This window comes from Xenopus laevis, chromosome 1L (assembly GCF_017654675.1).
Source record: "Xenopus laevis strain J_2021 chromosome 1L, Xenopus_laevis_v10.1, whole genome shotgun sequence".
Lineage (NCBI taxonomy): Eukaryota > Metazoa > Chordata > Amphibia > Anura > Pipidae > Xenopus > Xenopus laevis.
The window spans coordinates 38,196,971-38,215,357 of record NC_054371.1 but is presented as its reverse complement, the minus strand read 5'-3'; the positions used below and the strand labels follow the sequence as shown (position 1 = coordinate 38,215,357).

Sequence of the window (18,387 nt, the reverse complement as noted above, 5' to 3'; positions counted from 1 at the left end):
GGTCTGTACCGCCAAGGTTTACCCTCACTTACACCCAACTATTCCTCACAATCTTCTGCTCACCAAAACCACCACTTCGTCTCCATGAACTCTTCTCATTTTCACCACTGCAAATTCTCCTCCCAGGAGGATTGCGATGTCCCTTTGAGAGGTAATATCTATGGTAGAGATATCCAACCTGCAACACACCAGCTGTTGTCTAACACGTGATTATATTAACCCTAACTCATCATACAGTACCTCTGATATTCTGAAAGCTGCAGCTTAAGGCGCCTAAGTATCTGAAAATTGGAAACTGGGAGACATTTGTATACTTCTATTAACATTCCATACTCGTACACTATCCATAAAGTCTTCTACTAGGCCCTGCATATGGCATACATCTCGTGCCCTCTAATATACAATGCATGGAAAAATAATAAGAAATACGCATAATCATGGGATTTGTCCAATATTTTATTTATAAACATACATTTACTATAAAGCCTGTTGCAATCAAGAACATTTTCCTAGTTTTCAGAGGCATTTTAGAATAAATACAATGGGTAACAGTTAAGTGACGCTTGGGTGGAACATTACCATCACACAGAACAGGAGAACGTGTCCTCGTGTTAAGCCAGAATGCGCCGTACCAAATCACATAACCCTACAAGACACGCGGATAAACAGTGAAGGTGAAGTAATAGGAGAACATGTCCGGTTAGACACATCTTACACTCGGTGGGACATTTAGAGATTAGTTCTCTCTCGGACTGCAATAACAAGATTAGCCTAACATTGTTATCGGTTCACTGTCACAGAGGCCAACAATAGACTGAAGGCTGGAACACGGGGTAATGCCATCACATAATGGCCTCTATTCACTATGTCGGAAGAGGATTGTCCTTCATGCTTAAAGAGGTTAGCTCTGTTATTCTATTTAGAGCTGAATCCTCACACAGCATGAGTGGACTTGAGCCCTGTGTTGCTGGATGTTGCAGCAGCTCCTGTGCCTACGGGACGGACACAAGTTGTGCCATGTGCTTACATCTCTAAACCATTCCATTCAGCCACATGACTGCTAGAGACTGATAGAGCCATATAAGCCATAGTTGCTGGTAATAGATCCAAAATGTCCCCATCAGATCCCCTGACAGCTGCATGTTCGGACTATTTGTGCTGGTGCCTATAACTCTGTTCGGTAAATACCACCAACAGCCAAGTTTGGTTAATGCACATACAAATATTAAACCCAATCGGATAAACATACAGATGGGTGGATGAGTTTTATGAAAGCATACGGTTATATACAGATGGTTCTGACACCAGGTAAGAAAAAAAAAAAACATCTGCTTATTATAAAATGCTCTTACAAATTGTGCATGTTTTGTGCAATGTCTGAATAAAGTTTCATATCGTTGCAGACACCATGCGAAGTGTAAACGGTCACAGAAACAAGAAGCATGCCAGCACGTCTGCAAAGCACTTGAAAATCTGATGAAATTTACAGATTTGAAACTGGACGTGGCGAGAATAGTAAATAGTAATCTCCTTAAGGCCCAGAGTGGGCGACAAATTCACGGCGGCCGGTTGTAAAGGCTCTCTGGCCCTAAAAGGAAATGCTCTTTTGTTTGTAAATGCTGTATAAAAATCCTCACCCACGTGAGTGTGCAACAGCTTTGTGTATAAGGCACCATGTTGTAATGTACATCGGTTATAGTGAAATTTGCGGCTACACAAGAAGCAGGTCATCAAATGAAACAGGGTCATAGTTAGAACTTAATACATGCAAGAAACACCAAACGAGGGCCTAAATAAATAGTTGCTAACTTAAGAAGACATGGCAAAATATTATTGCTTACACAACAGCAAAATATATAGGTTTTGTTTTCCTTTTACAAACACACAGGTCAAACAGACATGGTACTACGTCTGATACACACCAAGGTGGGCATTCCCAAAGCTGGGGCACTATCAATTGTGGGAAATTCAATCCCCAGCACCCTCAGCTAGCCATAGGATTTCTAGTCCACAAAAACAGGGGGTGGAGGTGAGAGTCTGGAATTCATACACTACGGTTCGGTTAGGCAAATCCAGCCTCCAGCCAGGAACCCTGGGCTCCCAGTATAACGTGTATCATGATGGAGAATGCTAAGATAAACAAGAAGGACCAACTCCATTAGTGAACAATTGTTAGATATTTTTCCATACATACGTCAGGCATGTCCAACCGTCGACCCACCAGTCGTTGCAAATATTCCAGCATTACCCACTTGTAGCCTTTTGCTGTTGGCCCCTCAGAATTACCCGTGGGTTCTAGAACCTCCAGTCTACAGCCTACACAATGGATCCTATTCCTCACCAAAGCTGCAAAAAATACAGTTCAAAAATAATGCCTCTATTCTCCACTTTCAGACCCATACTGCGAGTTCTATTTACAAGCAAGGCCCCAAAACTTGCATTTTCATACGTGGGTTCAATCACCCTCCTGGGTCATTTCAAACTGTGGGTTCTTTTCCCTAAAGCAGAAATGAGAAAGCACACAGAGAAGGTGTAAGGCTCCTTATATAACTAATAAAGTGGTCAACTCCTGGCAAATGTTCTAGTCCTCTGCCTACACCACAATAGGAATAGCAACAAAGCACGGCGCTGTGTATTTGCAACAGGTCAGAGCTAACAAGCCTGGTGTGCTTTGCTGAATATACTCAATAAATATCACAAGGGGCTTCTTAAGAAGCATGCGCCTTATGTCAATTTATGATGTTTATATTCGCAGGGTGGATACTCACGACACCATTTCCCAGTCCCCACATCATTTCTAGTGCACGTACATTCGTTTAACCAGATAACTGCAAGTATAGTGTGAATATAACCTGAGTGAAGCCCATCTCACTTCATTCACCATTCGCATGGGCACACTGAAGATCAATCAAAACTGTCTTCTACTATATATGCCACCAAAATGCATCATTAAACATGCCCCCTCCCAACAAACACCTTTAGCTCATTAGGATGTACATGAAGAACTAGATCTCCGTTTGGCATCTGAAGGTGCCCTCACTATTGTCGGACTCAGTGCTTTAATGTAAATAGACACGAGGTCTGTGACACTACAATGGTTACGGGTGCAATTTCCATGTCGTGGCCTCTTGTGTGCTACAGAGCCAGACAGACACACCATGAATCCATCACTGTCCCAGAACATACATAACCCCAAAAAACACAGTAATTAAAATCGACATTGTCTGGACAAAAAACAAAATATGTTTCTGTAGACTAGAACAGTCGAAGCCTGTTGTGCTACAATAATACTCATTTCATATTACGGATCAATACCTGTTCTGGGTCTAAAAACATCCAATGAGAGAGAGAAATGTTATTTTGTGGCCCTGACTGAAACATTATCCTGGACCGAGCTTTATTATCTGTATGAAGAGTAAATGTGCAATCACACACGGGACACACACAGTGTAGTCCCATTATCTGGCCAAGGCAACGGCACTTCTTAGGAAAACACAGCAGTGCCATAAATTCACAAGTGCTTTTTTTTGCCTCATTTGCGCAGCCCTATGGTTATAAAACAAATAAAATCTGTTTCTTGCACCTTTATTTTATTCTTTATGTCAAATTAAAGAGAGCGTATAATGTACAGTGAGTATAGTGTCCAACATCTATCTCAGAACACAGTCTCTCCGTTTGTGGGCATAGAACAGTGGAAGCCGGGCGGATGGGGTCCGGCCTCTTGGCAAATATAAAGCAGGCTCTATCAGTATTGCTATGCAAATAAAAATTCTGCAATTGAAATGTAAAGCCAAAAGTGTCATTTGCCGGCAAGCGTCACACAAAGTTTTCGTCAGAAGATGATATGAGTGGTACAAGTGCTGCAGGGATCTGCTTTTACACGTGATTGTCTGAAATCAGCCCGCACAGTACTGTGGAGTCATCTTCTCTACAAGTTCTTCATAGCACCAGGGGGCATCACAAAGGAGTGGGGTGGCCAGCCGCTGGATACAGAGAAGGGGAAAGAAATGTCAGTGCATTAACGTCAATGGTTACAAAATAGAATGGCTCAGATGTAGTAAAATAGTAACAAAAAAGGAAAAGGAGGGATAACCAGGACGAAGACATAGCAGTCCTTTCCTGAGACTAGCAGGCTGCACTAGAAAACAGAAGAAATAGCGAGTGTTCCCCTTACTTCTGGACTTCACGTAACAGTCATTGCAGTTCAGCAGGCCATTTCGAATTCGGACGTCCGTGCCGGTGGTCGCGTCTCCAAGTTGTCCCTTACACAGTCCACACTATCAGCAAAGAAAACAAGATGTTTCAGGCAAACAAAACCAAATGCATCTGGTAACTGATGATTTGGAAAGGAACTATAAGAAAATGCTGCCATATTCATACGGTTATGAAAAATATAGTTATGGTTCAGTACAGTATCTCCAGAAAGCCTATTTTTAACTTGTTTATTTTAAGAGTTGCAGTGTTCCAGAATTGGACTACTATATACTGTACATTCATGCAGATTTAGATACCAGGTTTTGTTTTATACAGTCTTAATTAAGTCTTATTAGCAGATTTTATTTTACACCATAATATGCTCTATATAAGCGAGATGCTAAAAATGGACATAAAACCCCGAGTACAGGTATGGGATCGGTTATCCAGAAACCTTTTATCCAGAAAGATCCCTTATCCCCAGGTTCTGAGCATTCTGGATAACAGGTCCCATACCTGTATCAGTAAAAAAACTGTTCTCTACTGAGCACTTTTTCACTTTACAGTAAATATTCTATTTAAATAGACTTTATGATATTCTGAGATTTTACACTGCTGTTATCAGGAAAGTATTACCTGAGCCCCCTGCTCTTCAGCCTGGGCTCCTGTTACACTGAGATATAGAATTGAGCAGGGGAGTGTCAACAGACGCTTCCTGCTTTGGTAAATCAAGCCTTTGCCATTGTGTCCAGCCCTCATCCAGGCCAAACAACAAGGGCAAAAACAAAATCTTGGGATTCTAATTTTCATAATAATAGTATACAGTGCTACAAAAGGGTTCTACAGTGACAGCTTACTGTTTATTTTCTGCATGTTGCCATTGATACATACAAGGGTAATGGCCCATGGGTCAATTTTGGGCACTTTATAAAAGCACAGTGTTTAAAGCCTTCAAACATGACGCCAAAGCGCCCAAAACTTATAGTGAAATCATCTGCAAATGCTTCTGCTTGATTGGGTGATGTTTGCCTGGAAGCATGTCAGTCAGCTAAAGGAAGATGCCATATTCATCAGGGGTCTTCACTGCAGAAACCAAACCAGCAGCCCCTTTGTGATCAAGAGTGGATGGTGCTGTTGATATTGATGACTAGGATGAAACATGTGAAGCAATCTCCCACCAAGTAATGTGTGAGATCAAACACAAGGGAAACAAGAGACTATATAGTTGTTAAAAAATATTTGATGTTTCTAATTACCAAAAAGGTTTTTACATTCACATGCGTATCTTACCAGTGGAACTATATTTAAGGGGACCCTATTTAATATGTTTCTCATAACAAAATAAGCTACAGTAAGCATTTAATCTACTAACACAATGCATTCTGCCAGTTGGTTCACAAACAGGCTTACCTTGAAGCACTGGATGTGGAAATAAAGACTGAGGGTTTCAATTATCATGGCAGCTCCCTTGCCTAGAGGAAGTCCACATGTGGAGCACAGTTTTTTCCCACTAACAGACCTTAAAGAGGACAAGTCATAATTTAGAAAAAGAAAAAACACTAGAAAAGTTTTACAAATCTCATGAAACTGCGTCTTTTTATAGGGATTAACTAAAAATACACAAACATTTCTATGGTGGTTTTAAAGTGATGATATACATTAGTAATATGTGGGCCGGCCCGATACCCGCGGGTCCGGCTTCTGATTTCCGAGGTCGTCTTTTATAGACGTTGTGCCTGCTCGTCCCGCCCCTTTTGTGACGTCTTCGGTGGGGCGCGTCGGCACTGGTCTATAAAAGAAACCCAGAAAAGAGTATGTGGGCGGGCATGGGCTAAGGGAGGGTGGGTTAGGGTCGGGGAAATCCAGACCCGCACAGCACTAATATACATGTAGTAGTGCAAGGTCTACGGCAGTTCGATTTAGCAATGCTAGATACTGGATTACTCAAAAGATAGAACATTTCAAGCGCAAAGCATTAGAACTCTAGCATGTACAATAATACTTAGCTTTTCTGCTAGTTTTTCTATGGCTACTGTCAGAATGTAAGTTGGACACAACTGCTATCCAGGAATTTAAAAAAACCAAAAACAGTTGGATCGTTTGTACCTGTTTGGTGACTGGCATTGTGATGTAGACTGTGAAGAATTCAATGTCTCTTCCTTGGAATCAATTCTGCATTTAAATAAAAGACTGTTAATGAGCTTGATAAACTATAATATGAGAAAATATTTTTTAAAATACTGGTGGTTGCTTTTTATGTAGTCGAATTGTAATAGCACATGGTTTGCTTTCTACTCAGGGGTCTGTATTAGAGCAGAGAAAGCCAATCGGCTGCCTTCCATCTGCTCCATGTATGTGCAGACTGGAACAGGATCAGCTTATAATAACTCTGAGCAGATTGTGGAGAGAAAACGCTAAAGCAGTGATCCCCAACCAGTGGCTTGTGAACAACATGTTGCTTACCAACCCCTTGGATGTTGCACCCAGTGGCCTCATAACAGGTGCTTATTTTACAATTCCTGGCTTGTTTTGGCTGCATAAAAGCCAGGTTTATGGCCAAACAGAGGGCCCCTGTGCTAAAGTATTGAGCCCACACATAGAAGGGGCAGAATGTAGTGAACTGGCTAATTATTTGCATACACTAATTAGAATTAGATTTTTGACACAAATGTCTTCTTTAAAAATCTCACAAGGTATGAACCTGTTGAACCCCTGGGCCAAATGCCCAGACAGCGCAGACGTGACAATACACAGTAACATCGCTTTTCTATTGGTGCACTCTTTTGGGCCAACACTCCAAATGATTGGAAGCAGGAAGTGGAATAGAAGTGGCGCATCATTACTTCCTCTTCTGTCACTGCATCATTTTGCAAATACATGGTGCACTGGCAAAGTTCATTTTCAAATGACTGATGAAGGAACCAATGGATATCCATAGTACACAGATAGCATTCAGGATTGCCATGTATTGAAAATCACACAGTTTTATTGGCACATGCATGGCCAGCTTAAGGGCAGGACCCTTTTCTATAGGGTATCCATGGTCTGGTCTCTCAGTTTATACTCATGGGGGGCAGAAGGTGGTCTGTCACTAGAGCACCAATGAGGCTGTGAACCTGTAAATGGAACAAAGCTCCATTGATTTATTATTAAATATGAGACTTGACTAGCATCATGGAGCAAGGACTGGGATGGGTTATAGTGCTTCTGAACAGCACTGAGCTCTAACACCCCCACTGAAGAGAATGGGATTTTGACAAACTTGACACACATATCTTCTTTAAAAAAATAACAAAAAATGCCTACTATTCTATAATAAAGATAATATAGTTGTGCATCTCATGCTGTCAATAGAGCAGTCATTTTCTTTCAGGAAAATAGTAATAGATAGAGAAAACATGGAAATACTGTCCAATACTTCTGAATGGAAGAACCAGTTGTTTCACTGGAAAAGGCTTTCAAATATTCTATAGCTGTTCCCGCTGTAGCTGACATGGAATTGCAAATATTCTTATGATCTGTTTGGGTACAAACACTTTAATAATGTACCCCCTATTATACTGTATTTTTCTTCTTTATTTATACATTGCCAACATAGTTTGTAGATTACCGTATATGTCATCACATCACCAGTGGAGCTTACAATTTGAGGTCCACATTTACACCATTTAATCTTTCTGTACCAAGAGGAAGCCAAATCAAGCAGGATAGAAACATACAAGCTTGTGCTTTGGCTTGTATCAAATCTAGAACCCCAATGATGCAAGGTGGCAGTGCTAACAATTGCACCACCCTTCTATTCATTAGCTTTTCTCCTAGGTATTTCATACAAATCCATGACATGAACCATAATGCATATGTTTCGCTATCCATATGGTGCACATACATACTCACCCCCTTGTGGATATTATGGAAGACATATTATGATGGACCGCATTTTCATCTACAGGAGTTTTGGGTGATCCAAGATCACTTGACTCTGATAACATCACTTGTTTACATCCTAAAAGATGACAGTCAATAAAGAGCATTATGGCAAGTATTACTTGGGATTAGAATATAAAGCTTCAGGTGATGAATGTACGTTCTTTATGAGCTCAAATCCCTTATACTGGTTTATACGCTGTTTTAGTAATCCATCTGTAACCCTAATACCTGCTATGTTCCTGTCTTCAGAAAAAAAAGATATATATAGATATATATAGATATTTATATATACACATATATATATATATATATATATACACACATATATATATATATATATATATATATACACACACACACACACACACACACACACACACACACACACACACACACATATATATATATATATATATATATGTACATACACTATTTGTTTGGGTTATTTGCAAGCTACCTTAGAACCCCCCCCCCCCAACTCCACCTGCCTCCCCACAACCGACAGGAGAATAAAGACTAGAGAAAACCCCAATTATGCGCTTTACTACCTTGCCTCACATGCAGCTGGTTGGAAAGTGTTTGATGCAGACAACCCAGGCACTATATCTCACTTCTGTAGAAAGCCTACACAACGCTTTATATAGGACTCACAAAGATATTAGCCCTCTCTTACCTGTTATGGATGCCACCAAGAGAGCCTGGGACACAATGGTACAGGTCACTAAAGGCCAATACCACACTATCTCCGGACGCACCTTTATGGGGTAACAGTAACTATCCGCATTTAGCTACATTTTTAGAGGTGGGAACCTGGACTAAGTTAGGGCTAAAGCGGTTGTCCCAGGTATACACTGATGGGAGTCTTCGCACGTTGCCTGAATTTCGTCAGACCCTCTCTCTACCTGACCTGTCCGAATTTAGATATAACCAACTTAGCCATCTTTGCTCTGCGCAATTTCCAACTCCTCCTCAGCAACTACAGTATACAGGGACAGAAGAATTAGTATCTCAACCCACCAAGACGAAACTCCTATCCAGTACGTACAAGCACTTAATTTCCAACAGATATGATCCCCGACCTAGAGTGAAGTATAAGTGGGAGAATAGCGGGGTTGGTGTAGACCCAGATGATTGGGAAGAAATCATAGACAACCTTTATATTCTGTTAGTCAGTGTTACAGACAAGCTAATACAAATACATCAAACATACCTCATCCCTCGGAAACTATATACTATGGGTAGGGTGGCTTCACCTGGCTGTACAAGGTGTGGTGCTTCCGTTGCCAATTTTATGCATTTAATGTGGGACTGCCCAGTGATACTCAGATATTGGAGGACAATTGTGAACTTTATGAGCACCGAACTAGCACTAGCACAAATACTTAGCCCTGCTACCTGTCTTCTGGGCCTCCTTGATTCTGTGATACCTAGAGTGAACACTAGATGTCTAATGAGGCTGTTCTTCTTCTACGCAAAGAAAGTGCAAGTAAGAAAGAAATTTATAGCTCATGTTACTCAAGGCCAGATTATTCCTTTAAAGAGGTGTGCACTGAATGAAACAAAAATGTGATGTTTTCCGAAGCCTGGCCTGACAATGGCACAGTTTCCTTACCTGCCTGCAGGGTTAACCTGGTGGGTGTGTTACATTCATTAGACTGCACATGGTTGCATGGTTCCGCTTCCCACTTCCTAAAAGGCAAATACAAATGTAATAGTCAGTGATAAAAATCTTGCCTTTGTCACCCAATAATAGTTTTAGGTCAAACATTTATAGTCAGTAACTTATTTACAAACGACATGCTAGTATACCTTACCTAAATTCTAGTTGCACAGTATTCAATGGAAATGTCATAGCTATGGCTCATGAGCCAAAAGTTAGGCAATTAGACCTATGACTATGACTCGCTGATGGCCACACAATAGCTAAATGGTCCATTACTGCTGTGTCCATAGTGAAATCTCAGATTAGCCTGCTCCAGTTTATATCGAATTTGTTGGTGTAGGGGAAAGGTTGTTGAACATTTTCAATTCAAACCCCTCTCCCAATTTGATGTCCAAAAGGGGTTAAATAAAATGCAGTAAAGTGCATGTTTTCTAGCATGTTTTTCGACTGATCAAAACTGTTGATTGGATGTTACTGGATACTGCACCAGTGAAATTCAGCACCTATGTTGGTAAACCCACCAACCATATGCTCAAACCTTCAAGCAAACCATGAAAAACACCTACTCTGTTTTTCCCTTTATCTGCGTCTCTTCAGCAGCAAGCATTGACCTCTCATGTGCATACAAAATCTGTTGCTGTGTTACGTTGCTGTGCATGTGTATCTCGTTCTTTATCACTCTGTTGGGCTCTGCCATGAGCTGCAAACAAAAGAAAAAGGTCATAATTCCTACAATTCATGTTTCATGAAGCCCAGGCCCAGTGCTACATGGACATGCTACATGGAGAGGAATGCCGGAGACAAAAGTCGGTAGGGGAACACGGCTCTGGACCAGGAGTAGGTGAAAGAAGAGGTATGTACTTGGTGCCCCCACTTCATTGCGCCCTAGGCATGTGCCTCTTCTGCCTACCCCTAGTTCCAGACCTGATGCTTTGTGCAGCAATAACAGCCCTTTTGGCATAAGTATGTAACAGCTTTGCACATAGTTCAGGGGTGATCTTGGCAATCTTATATGCAGATTTGCCCCAGGCTGGTGTTCAGCTTAGTTGGATGCAACTCGCTATAATTTTCAAACAGAGCAAAAATCCTGGGCTGTTTTACTACATTCACCATTCCCTTTTGTTTGGGATCACTGTCCTGCTGAAGAACCTTCTTCCAAGCTTCAGTTTTTAGCAGAATAAATTGTACACCAATCATTCGTTCTTATATTTTAATGCAATGCCCAGTCCCTGCTGATGAAAACCATTGGTGATGCCACCACCACACACCACTATAGCTACTCTTTTTTTTTTTTTAATGTTTTGCTAGACACCATACAGCCTTTACACAGGCCATTGTTATGCAAAGCTCTTTATAAGGTTAACTTCTGTAACTTTACTCCAGTCTCAGCTACTGAATTCTGATGCCCCTATCTAGTGAATGTTCTAGTGAATGTTCTTGCAGCTTCCACCTCATGCTAATGGAGCATATAGTGTCACTTATCAAATTACACAAAGGGGTGTGTGGAGCACTTCAAGTAAACCATAAGTAACATACAATGAAAGTGTGACCGATCTGGCTAAATTTACTTCAAACATACAAAAGAGAGGGGGATTGATCACTGCACATTTCCAGGTCCCATGTTTCACTAGTAATGTAGTATCTATGCACGTGCATGTGTTTCAAACACTGGGGTTTTTAGTTGCAAAGTTATGATCATAAAAAAGCCACCACTCCACATCAAGGTAAAGCCCATATTGCGGTCCCTAACTATTTACCTTCGTTCTTGAAATATATTTTCACAGATAAATGATTGCTGTGTTACTATTATACTTGGATATTATACACATTTCAATACTGTTTTGTGTCCTTAATGGATTTATGGAATATAACTAAAACTCTTCTGGAGGGCAGCGCCAGGCCGGCTAGGCGCCCTAGGCAACCTGGCCAGTCGCGTTGCCTCCCATCCCCTGATGCATGGGAATAGGTGCGCGAAAATAGAGGGAACAGTCGGGAATGAGAGTGAAGACCGGAATAAGGGTAGAAGGCAGAAAAGGTACATGCTCCAATTGTGCAGCTGAGCAGAAAGAATATGGTGCACACATCACTCTCACGCTGAACGCTGGAGATGACACAAATCAGACATATTTACACTATGGGTCTGGTGCGATATCACGTTATAGCTTAGGAACCTTATGTAGATGTTTGGCAAAACGTGATCTCACCTGTCCATTGTTGTTTTCTTGATCTCTCTTGGCATGGTCTGGAAGTACTGGAATAAAGTTTCCATTTCTTTCAGAGATATTAAAGTGCACATTAGAATTGGGTGACAAAGTCAGTGGGACCACAGTGTCTTCGATTATCTTCCTTTCCTAGAAGACAAGGTCAAAATTCCAGAGTCAGTCATCAATTTAAGGAATTTCTGTAGGTGAACTAAGGAACAGTCCAGAGATTGCGTTATAAGAATGGCCACACCCTTGATAGATCCGAATATAAGAAACACACTCAAAACCTCTCAAGACCTTAAGCTTAGTCTGGAGATTCAACCACCTTCCACTATATAGTAACAATACAGATAAGACAGAGGTCTAATAATATAAATAATTTTGCTGAGGAACCTGGCCCCTTATTGTAACTAATCATCTTAAGAGCAAACCTGCACACTAGTTACTGGAAACAAGCATATTTAATATTTCACTTAGTACCTCCTCGTAATATTTCCTTTCCTCTTCTTCTACTTCTTTCTGAGCTTTTTCCCATTCTTCTTTAAGTTTTTCCTGCTCTTTCTGGTACCTCTCCTGTTGAAAAATATACCCATGAGATTCAGTTGACTTTCTATCCATCTATCTACAGAGAAACACGGAGGAAGAAAAGAGAGAACGAAAGAAAACCCGCAACACCCTTGCATGAAGATGATAAAAAGAGTGAGCAATGATGCACAAAGCACAACTAATCACCTGGAGGAGCCTTTCCTGCTCCTGCTGCCATTTTTCTTGCCGTTTGCGTTCTTCTTCTGGGTCCCATGTGCAGGACCGGTTAGGAGAACTCAGATTGGGTACTAGTGCCTTTCAGAAGAAACAGAAAACACTGTATCCTTTGGGATGCATTACAATACATTCTCTGCTATCAATGTGGGGAGGGGATACAACCTTACTACATTAACACATACAAGTACTCTATTGGGTTCCCAGTGTGAAAGTCTACAAACTAATAACACAGTATTAACATCACTCTTATACAACATCACTTCTCTTTAATATTTTACAAAATGGAAATTACTTACTGGTGACTTCTCTGTACATTCTGTATCCACTGTTCAGAAAGAAAGAATGAAATTAGTTAGCACTTTCCTATCACATTTACAATATGTAAAAACTTTCTTACTTTACTTGCATGGAGACCCATTTACACCCTTCCGGAAAGGCTAGCGCACACAACTTAGTTTAGGCTATGAGGCTAAATTCTCATATATTTAAACATTGAACAGCACCAACCACCATATACTCCAATGAATGTAGTGATGAAATACAGGTCACCATTCCCCATCCCAGCAACAAAAAAAAGTTCAGTGGGTTTGAATGGATCAGCCTTAGATTTGCTCTTAAAGCACCAGCTCAGTTAAATGAAAACTTACTGAAGGGGAAAAAAAATCACATTATTCCCCAGATGAGACATCATTTTAACATGTTAACATTATTCATATTGTTCCAGCCAAAACACTGGGAAAGTGTAGTATGTTATATTGCATTCACTGGACAGATTCCACCAAGAGCAGATTCTTTTCTGCAGGAACTGGTGCTTTCAGTGGCACAAGAAGGAATAAACAGCCAACATCCACCCAAGGCATCAATATAAGGGGTGGTTTCTGTTGTATTTAGCTTTGATGTATAGCAGGAAACTTGCAGGATCATATATATTAAATGATTATGTTACAAAACTGTTGTCTTTAGAGCAGCATGCCTTAAGGCCACTAGAAACCTCCCCCCCCCCAAAAAAAAATGTAATGGAATTGCCATTATTTCCAAACTTTCTCTATAACTGGTTTCCAAATAATAGATACCATACCTAGGATTTTATTTTCCATAACTTAGTAATCATGACGATTTCCTGTAAACATTTTTGGGTTAACACCCGCAACTGCATTGATAACGTTCTCTTCTGCTCCTATTGCCACACTGGATTTCTTTCAGTATTTCAGAAGACTAGGGCTCCTTTCTGTACCAGTATGGCTAGAATGATTGAATATTTATAGAATAGCATCTCCAAAACATTGCATAGATGTCCTTTTATGCTTGTTTTAAAGGGGTGGTTCACATTTAAGTTGGCTTTTAGTATGTTATAGAATGGCTAATTCTAAGTGACTTTTTAATTGGTCTTCATTATTTATTTTTTTAAAGTTTAATTATTTGCCTTTTTTTCCTCTGACTCTTTCCAGCTTTCAAATAGGGGCCACTGGCCCCATCTAAAAAAAAAAAAGCTACAAATTTATTGTATTTTGGACCCTAGCAACCAAATTGCTGAAAATGCAAATCGGAGAGCTGCTGAATAAAAAGCTTAATAATTTAAAAACAAATAATAAAAATTAAAAAACAATTGCAAATTGTATCAAAATATCAATCAGCCTGTGATACTGACAAATACCCATTCTATCCCTCCCTAAAATCAGCCCTGGTCTCCTTACTAAAAACAGTAGCCTATTCTAACAAGGAAATTAGTCTTAAAGGCCAACAAAAGAGATTTTGTGTGTTTCTCAGCAAAGAAAGCCTGGCCAAACCCAGCAAATATCAGACTGCTGCAGTTGGAACTATTTGCAGAAATTTGCACGAATGCGGTGGTTTCTAATGTGGAAGGAAGAGGGGACATACAGCAGAAAGGATAACACTAGTGAAGCCCCCCGTGCCCCACACCAGCCACCAGTCACTGTGCAAGGGAGGAGAGAGTGCAGCGGACCGACACTTCGGATACCTGACTGCAAAAAAAACTGGGAGCGTCTCCAGGCGTTCCGGGTCTGAAGCGTAATGTTTAGCTGAACTTTGTGTGATGATTCTGAGAGGCAGGGCAAAGACAATGTATTAAAATAAACTGTACAAAGTCTATGACACAATAAGAGCAGATTTTTTAGAAATTACACACAAGTAGGAGCGGCTTGCCAGTTAAAGATACTACTGAGCGCTTTTCATATACAGGTATGGGACCTGTTATCCAGAATGCTTCGGGACCTGGGGTTTTCCAGATAATAGAATTATATCTTAGTTTGGATCAAGTACAAGCTACAGTTTTATCATTACAGAGAAAAAGGAAATCATTTAAACATTTGGATTATTTGATTATAACGGAGTCTATGGGAGATGGCCATTCGGTAATTCGGAGCATTCTGGATAATGGATCCTATACCTGTGTGTGTGTATGTGTGTGTGTGTATGTGTGTGTGTGTATGTGTGTGTGTGTATGTGTGTGTGTGTATGTGTGTATGTGTGTATGTGTATGTGTATGTGTGTGTGTGTGTGTGTGTGTGTGTGTGTGTGTGTGTGTGTGTGTGTGTGTGTGTGTGTGTGTGTGTGTGTGTGTGTGTGTGTGTGTGTGTGTGTGTGTGTGTGTGTGTGTGTGTGTGTGTGTGTGTGTGTGTGTGTGTGTGTGTGTGTGTGTGTGTGTGTGTGTGTGTGTGTGTGTGTGTGTGTGTGTGTGTATGTATATGTATATATATAAAAAACTTTTAAAATCATAGGCCTGTAATAGTTGCTTTTACTTCCATTTTTAGCTTGATAATAATAGTGTTCTATTAACCGCACAAGAGTCAGACATTGGATCTCCTCAATTCTGCTAAATAAGGGACAATATATATGTAGTCCCTTATTTAGCAGAATTGAGGAGATCCAATGTCTGACTCTTGTGCGGTTAATAGAACAGTATTATTATCAAGCTAAAAATGGAAGTAAAAGCAACTATTACAGGCCTATGATTTTAAAACTCAGTGAGGAAGGAGGAGATCAAAATGCTAGTCCCTTACATAGCCATGTCCAGCAGTTTGGATTCAGTTCAACGGAACATTCAGGATTTGGCTGAAACCAAATTGTGCTGAAATTTGGCCAAATCCTGAATTCAGTGCATTACAATATTATTCCTACCTCAGGGGCTTTTCTGGTCATGAGACAACAACAGCCTGAATGGCTCCTGTCCTGCAAGTGTCCGTATCACTTCACCTGTTTTTATTTATTTGAGATACATATCTCTGCACTGGGATAACCCTCGGCTAAATAATCACTGGGAAGAAATATCTGCTACTTACCATTTTCTTTAATCTTGGAGGATTCTTCTACATTTTCAGAACTTTTTAAAGGTGGTAAAGAATTTTTTTTGGCTTCCTTGTAATTGGAGTCCAGAGACTTATAACAAAAAAAAAAAAAAAAAAAGAGAAATTAGATCTTTATACAAATTAATAATATGGCTGATTCTCATGAAATACCAAACACCTTGCCCTACTTCTGTGATTCTTGAAGCCACATATTTTTTTTTTATCCCTCGCTTGAGAAATGTTATTATTAATCATATTTTAAATCCCGTTATTCAGAAACATCACATTATATTTCTGATTTAATAGAATATTCCTGGAATAAATGTCAGATCACATAGCCTGTGAGCACTTTACTCTCCTGGAACCTCTTTGTAGCAAAATGTTATAGCAGATGGTGTTTGGCAGGTATTGTCCCAATGTGAATAAGTTGGATCCAACCAGCAAGGTGCCAGAACTTTAATGCTTAATTTAAAATACAAAGAATTATTACATTTGGGGGAAACAACACATTGCCTCCTATCTGGTCTGGTGAATCCTGTTTGGTCTGTAAAGTTCCCCCCATACTGGACATAAAAAAATCAAGTGATCATTGAGACTATTGTATAAATCCACTTTACCCAATGCATAATCAGCTCGGCAGCTTCCACCTTCCTCTTATCCTCAGTGTCCTTCCCATTGACAGTCAATGGTGGAATCTCTATACTGCTCACAGCCGGTACAGCCTGGGTTGTGCTGTTTGACTGTGTGTTACCTTGAGGAAAACATGAGGATACTGAATAAATACACATATAAAGTCATATTTAAAGTTTACGTGAGTTGTAACACTAGGCAAAGGTTCACAAATCAACATAAAATAAGGGTGTACACTTTCAGCCCTCGTGTAATGGCATCTGCCCATTTTAGCTTGCTCAGGGAGCTGCTGGCTAAGGAAAGTCTAAGCTCTGCTTTGTAACAGCCAGAGGCCTTCAATATTACAAAAGGCAAAACAAAAGTCGGCTTATATCATAAGACAAGGAATGGAGGACAGACCTAAGGCATGCTCTGCTGCAATGAACTTTCATTAAATACTATGTTTCAAACACAGATGTCCTTTATCAAATGTGATAAAGGGCAAATATGCTCAAAATATGTTGAGTGTAATTAAAGTTAATCACTGTCTTATAATTGTGAAGAGGATGGACCAGAGGATCAGACTGTGTTGAGTAATATATTGATGTCTAAATGCTGGAACCAACCAATGTGACAGGAGTCAGATGTACAGACTGTCCAAAGGCTACTTGTAACAAAGCAAATTCATTCCTAATAGCAATAAGGAATTATCTACAAACCTTCTGACAGTTGTTCCACAGAGTGAACACTTTCCTCCTGTACAAAAGAATCTGGCTCATCCTTCTGGCTTATGTGATTTCCGTCTTCACAGAGACTCTATAAAGCAAGAGTACACAGCGGAGAAGATACATGTAAAAATGCTTTCAGTTTTCAAATATGCTTTCAGTTTTCTTTAAATTAAGTGAAGGTGGGTGATCTTATTTCAGTCTTCTTCATTTTCAAGCAGGTACAAAGGCAAAGGTCCTGGGCAAAGCTGTGTTTTTAGGAAGGATAGAAAATGCCAGAAGCTCCTATTCAGTTCAGTAAATGGACTTCTGCAGCTTAAGGTCTCCACACAAAAATATAGGACAGGGAGTCAATGCTTTATATGTGGCATAGACATGTCCCCCCCATAGAGTGGTAAAACTGTAACAGAGGAGCCAATTGGATTATTAGCAAACACTTTGATAACTAGAACTAGATTCTGGGTTATAATGAAGGTGTGGGCATTATGTTTCAAGGAGAAAAAATGCCTTTCATTACATTAACATCTGATACAGTTCTGTAAAACAAGACTATTACAGCATCTGGTTGTAACAACAGGCTATCTGGCTATCAGACTGATGTTCATTTTAGAGAAATAGTGCCTTAAGTTATAACATTATGCTGGTAACATTCACATCATAAAAAAACGAAAATCGCTATACTGAACTATGCTCTTACATTGGATTCATGTAAGGAATTCAGTGTGTTTGGTCTGGCCAGATTAAGCTTGATGGAAGCTACATCTTGCTTTGTTTCAACAACAGGAGCATCAACTCTAGCTACACCTTCAAACATCTGAGATCGGGTGAGCGATGGGGCAGCAAATGTCTGGCTTCCAGATTCCTTTCCCTTCTGCTCTTCCACCCCGTTGAGATTCACCTTTCCGTCCACCTGAATGTGTCCAAAATAAGGACCTTTAGTTGAGGACTACAAGACTTAATAACTAATGCATCGCCAAACCACATTGTATTACCTCCTT

General features: G+C 40.1%; 1 protein-coding gene across 5 annotated transcripts in view; it reads right to left on the bottom strand.

The window, feature by feature from the left end:
- Window positions 1-443: 443 nt before the first annotated feature.
- limch1.L (LIM and calponin homology domains 1 L homeolog) overlaps window positions 444-18,387 on the bottom strand; it is a 162,927-nt gene continuing 144,983 nt past the window's right edge. Inside the window, exons 22-37 of one of the 5 annotated variants that reach the window (XM_018250355.2) lie at window positions 18,087-18,299; window positions 17,384-17,480; window positions 16,673-16,806; window positions 16,050-16,146; window positions 14,729-14,809; window positions 13,047-13,075; window positions 12,721-12,828; window positions 12,469-12,561; window positions 11,989-12,135; window positions 10,351-10,484; window positions 9,734-9,810; window positions 8,089-8,197; window positions 6,301-6,366; window positions 5,605-5,713; window positions 4,175-4,277; window positions 444-3,983 (exon numbers count right to left, since the gene is read on the bottom strand). In XM_018250355.2, the coding sequence (XP_018105844.1) occupies window positions 3,958-3,983; window positions 4,175-4,277; window positions 5,605-5,713; window positions 6,301-6,366; window positions 8,089-8,197; window positions 9,734-9,810; window positions 10,351-10,484; window positions 11,989-12,135; window positions 12,469-12,561; window positions 12,721-12,828; window positions 13,047-13,075; window positions 14,729-14,809; window positions 16,050-16,146; window positions 16,673-16,806; window positions 17,384-17,480; window positions 18,087-18,299 (1,623 nt within the window). In that variant the 3' untranslated portion in view covers window positions 444-3,957. 5 annotated transcript variants of the gene reach the window in all.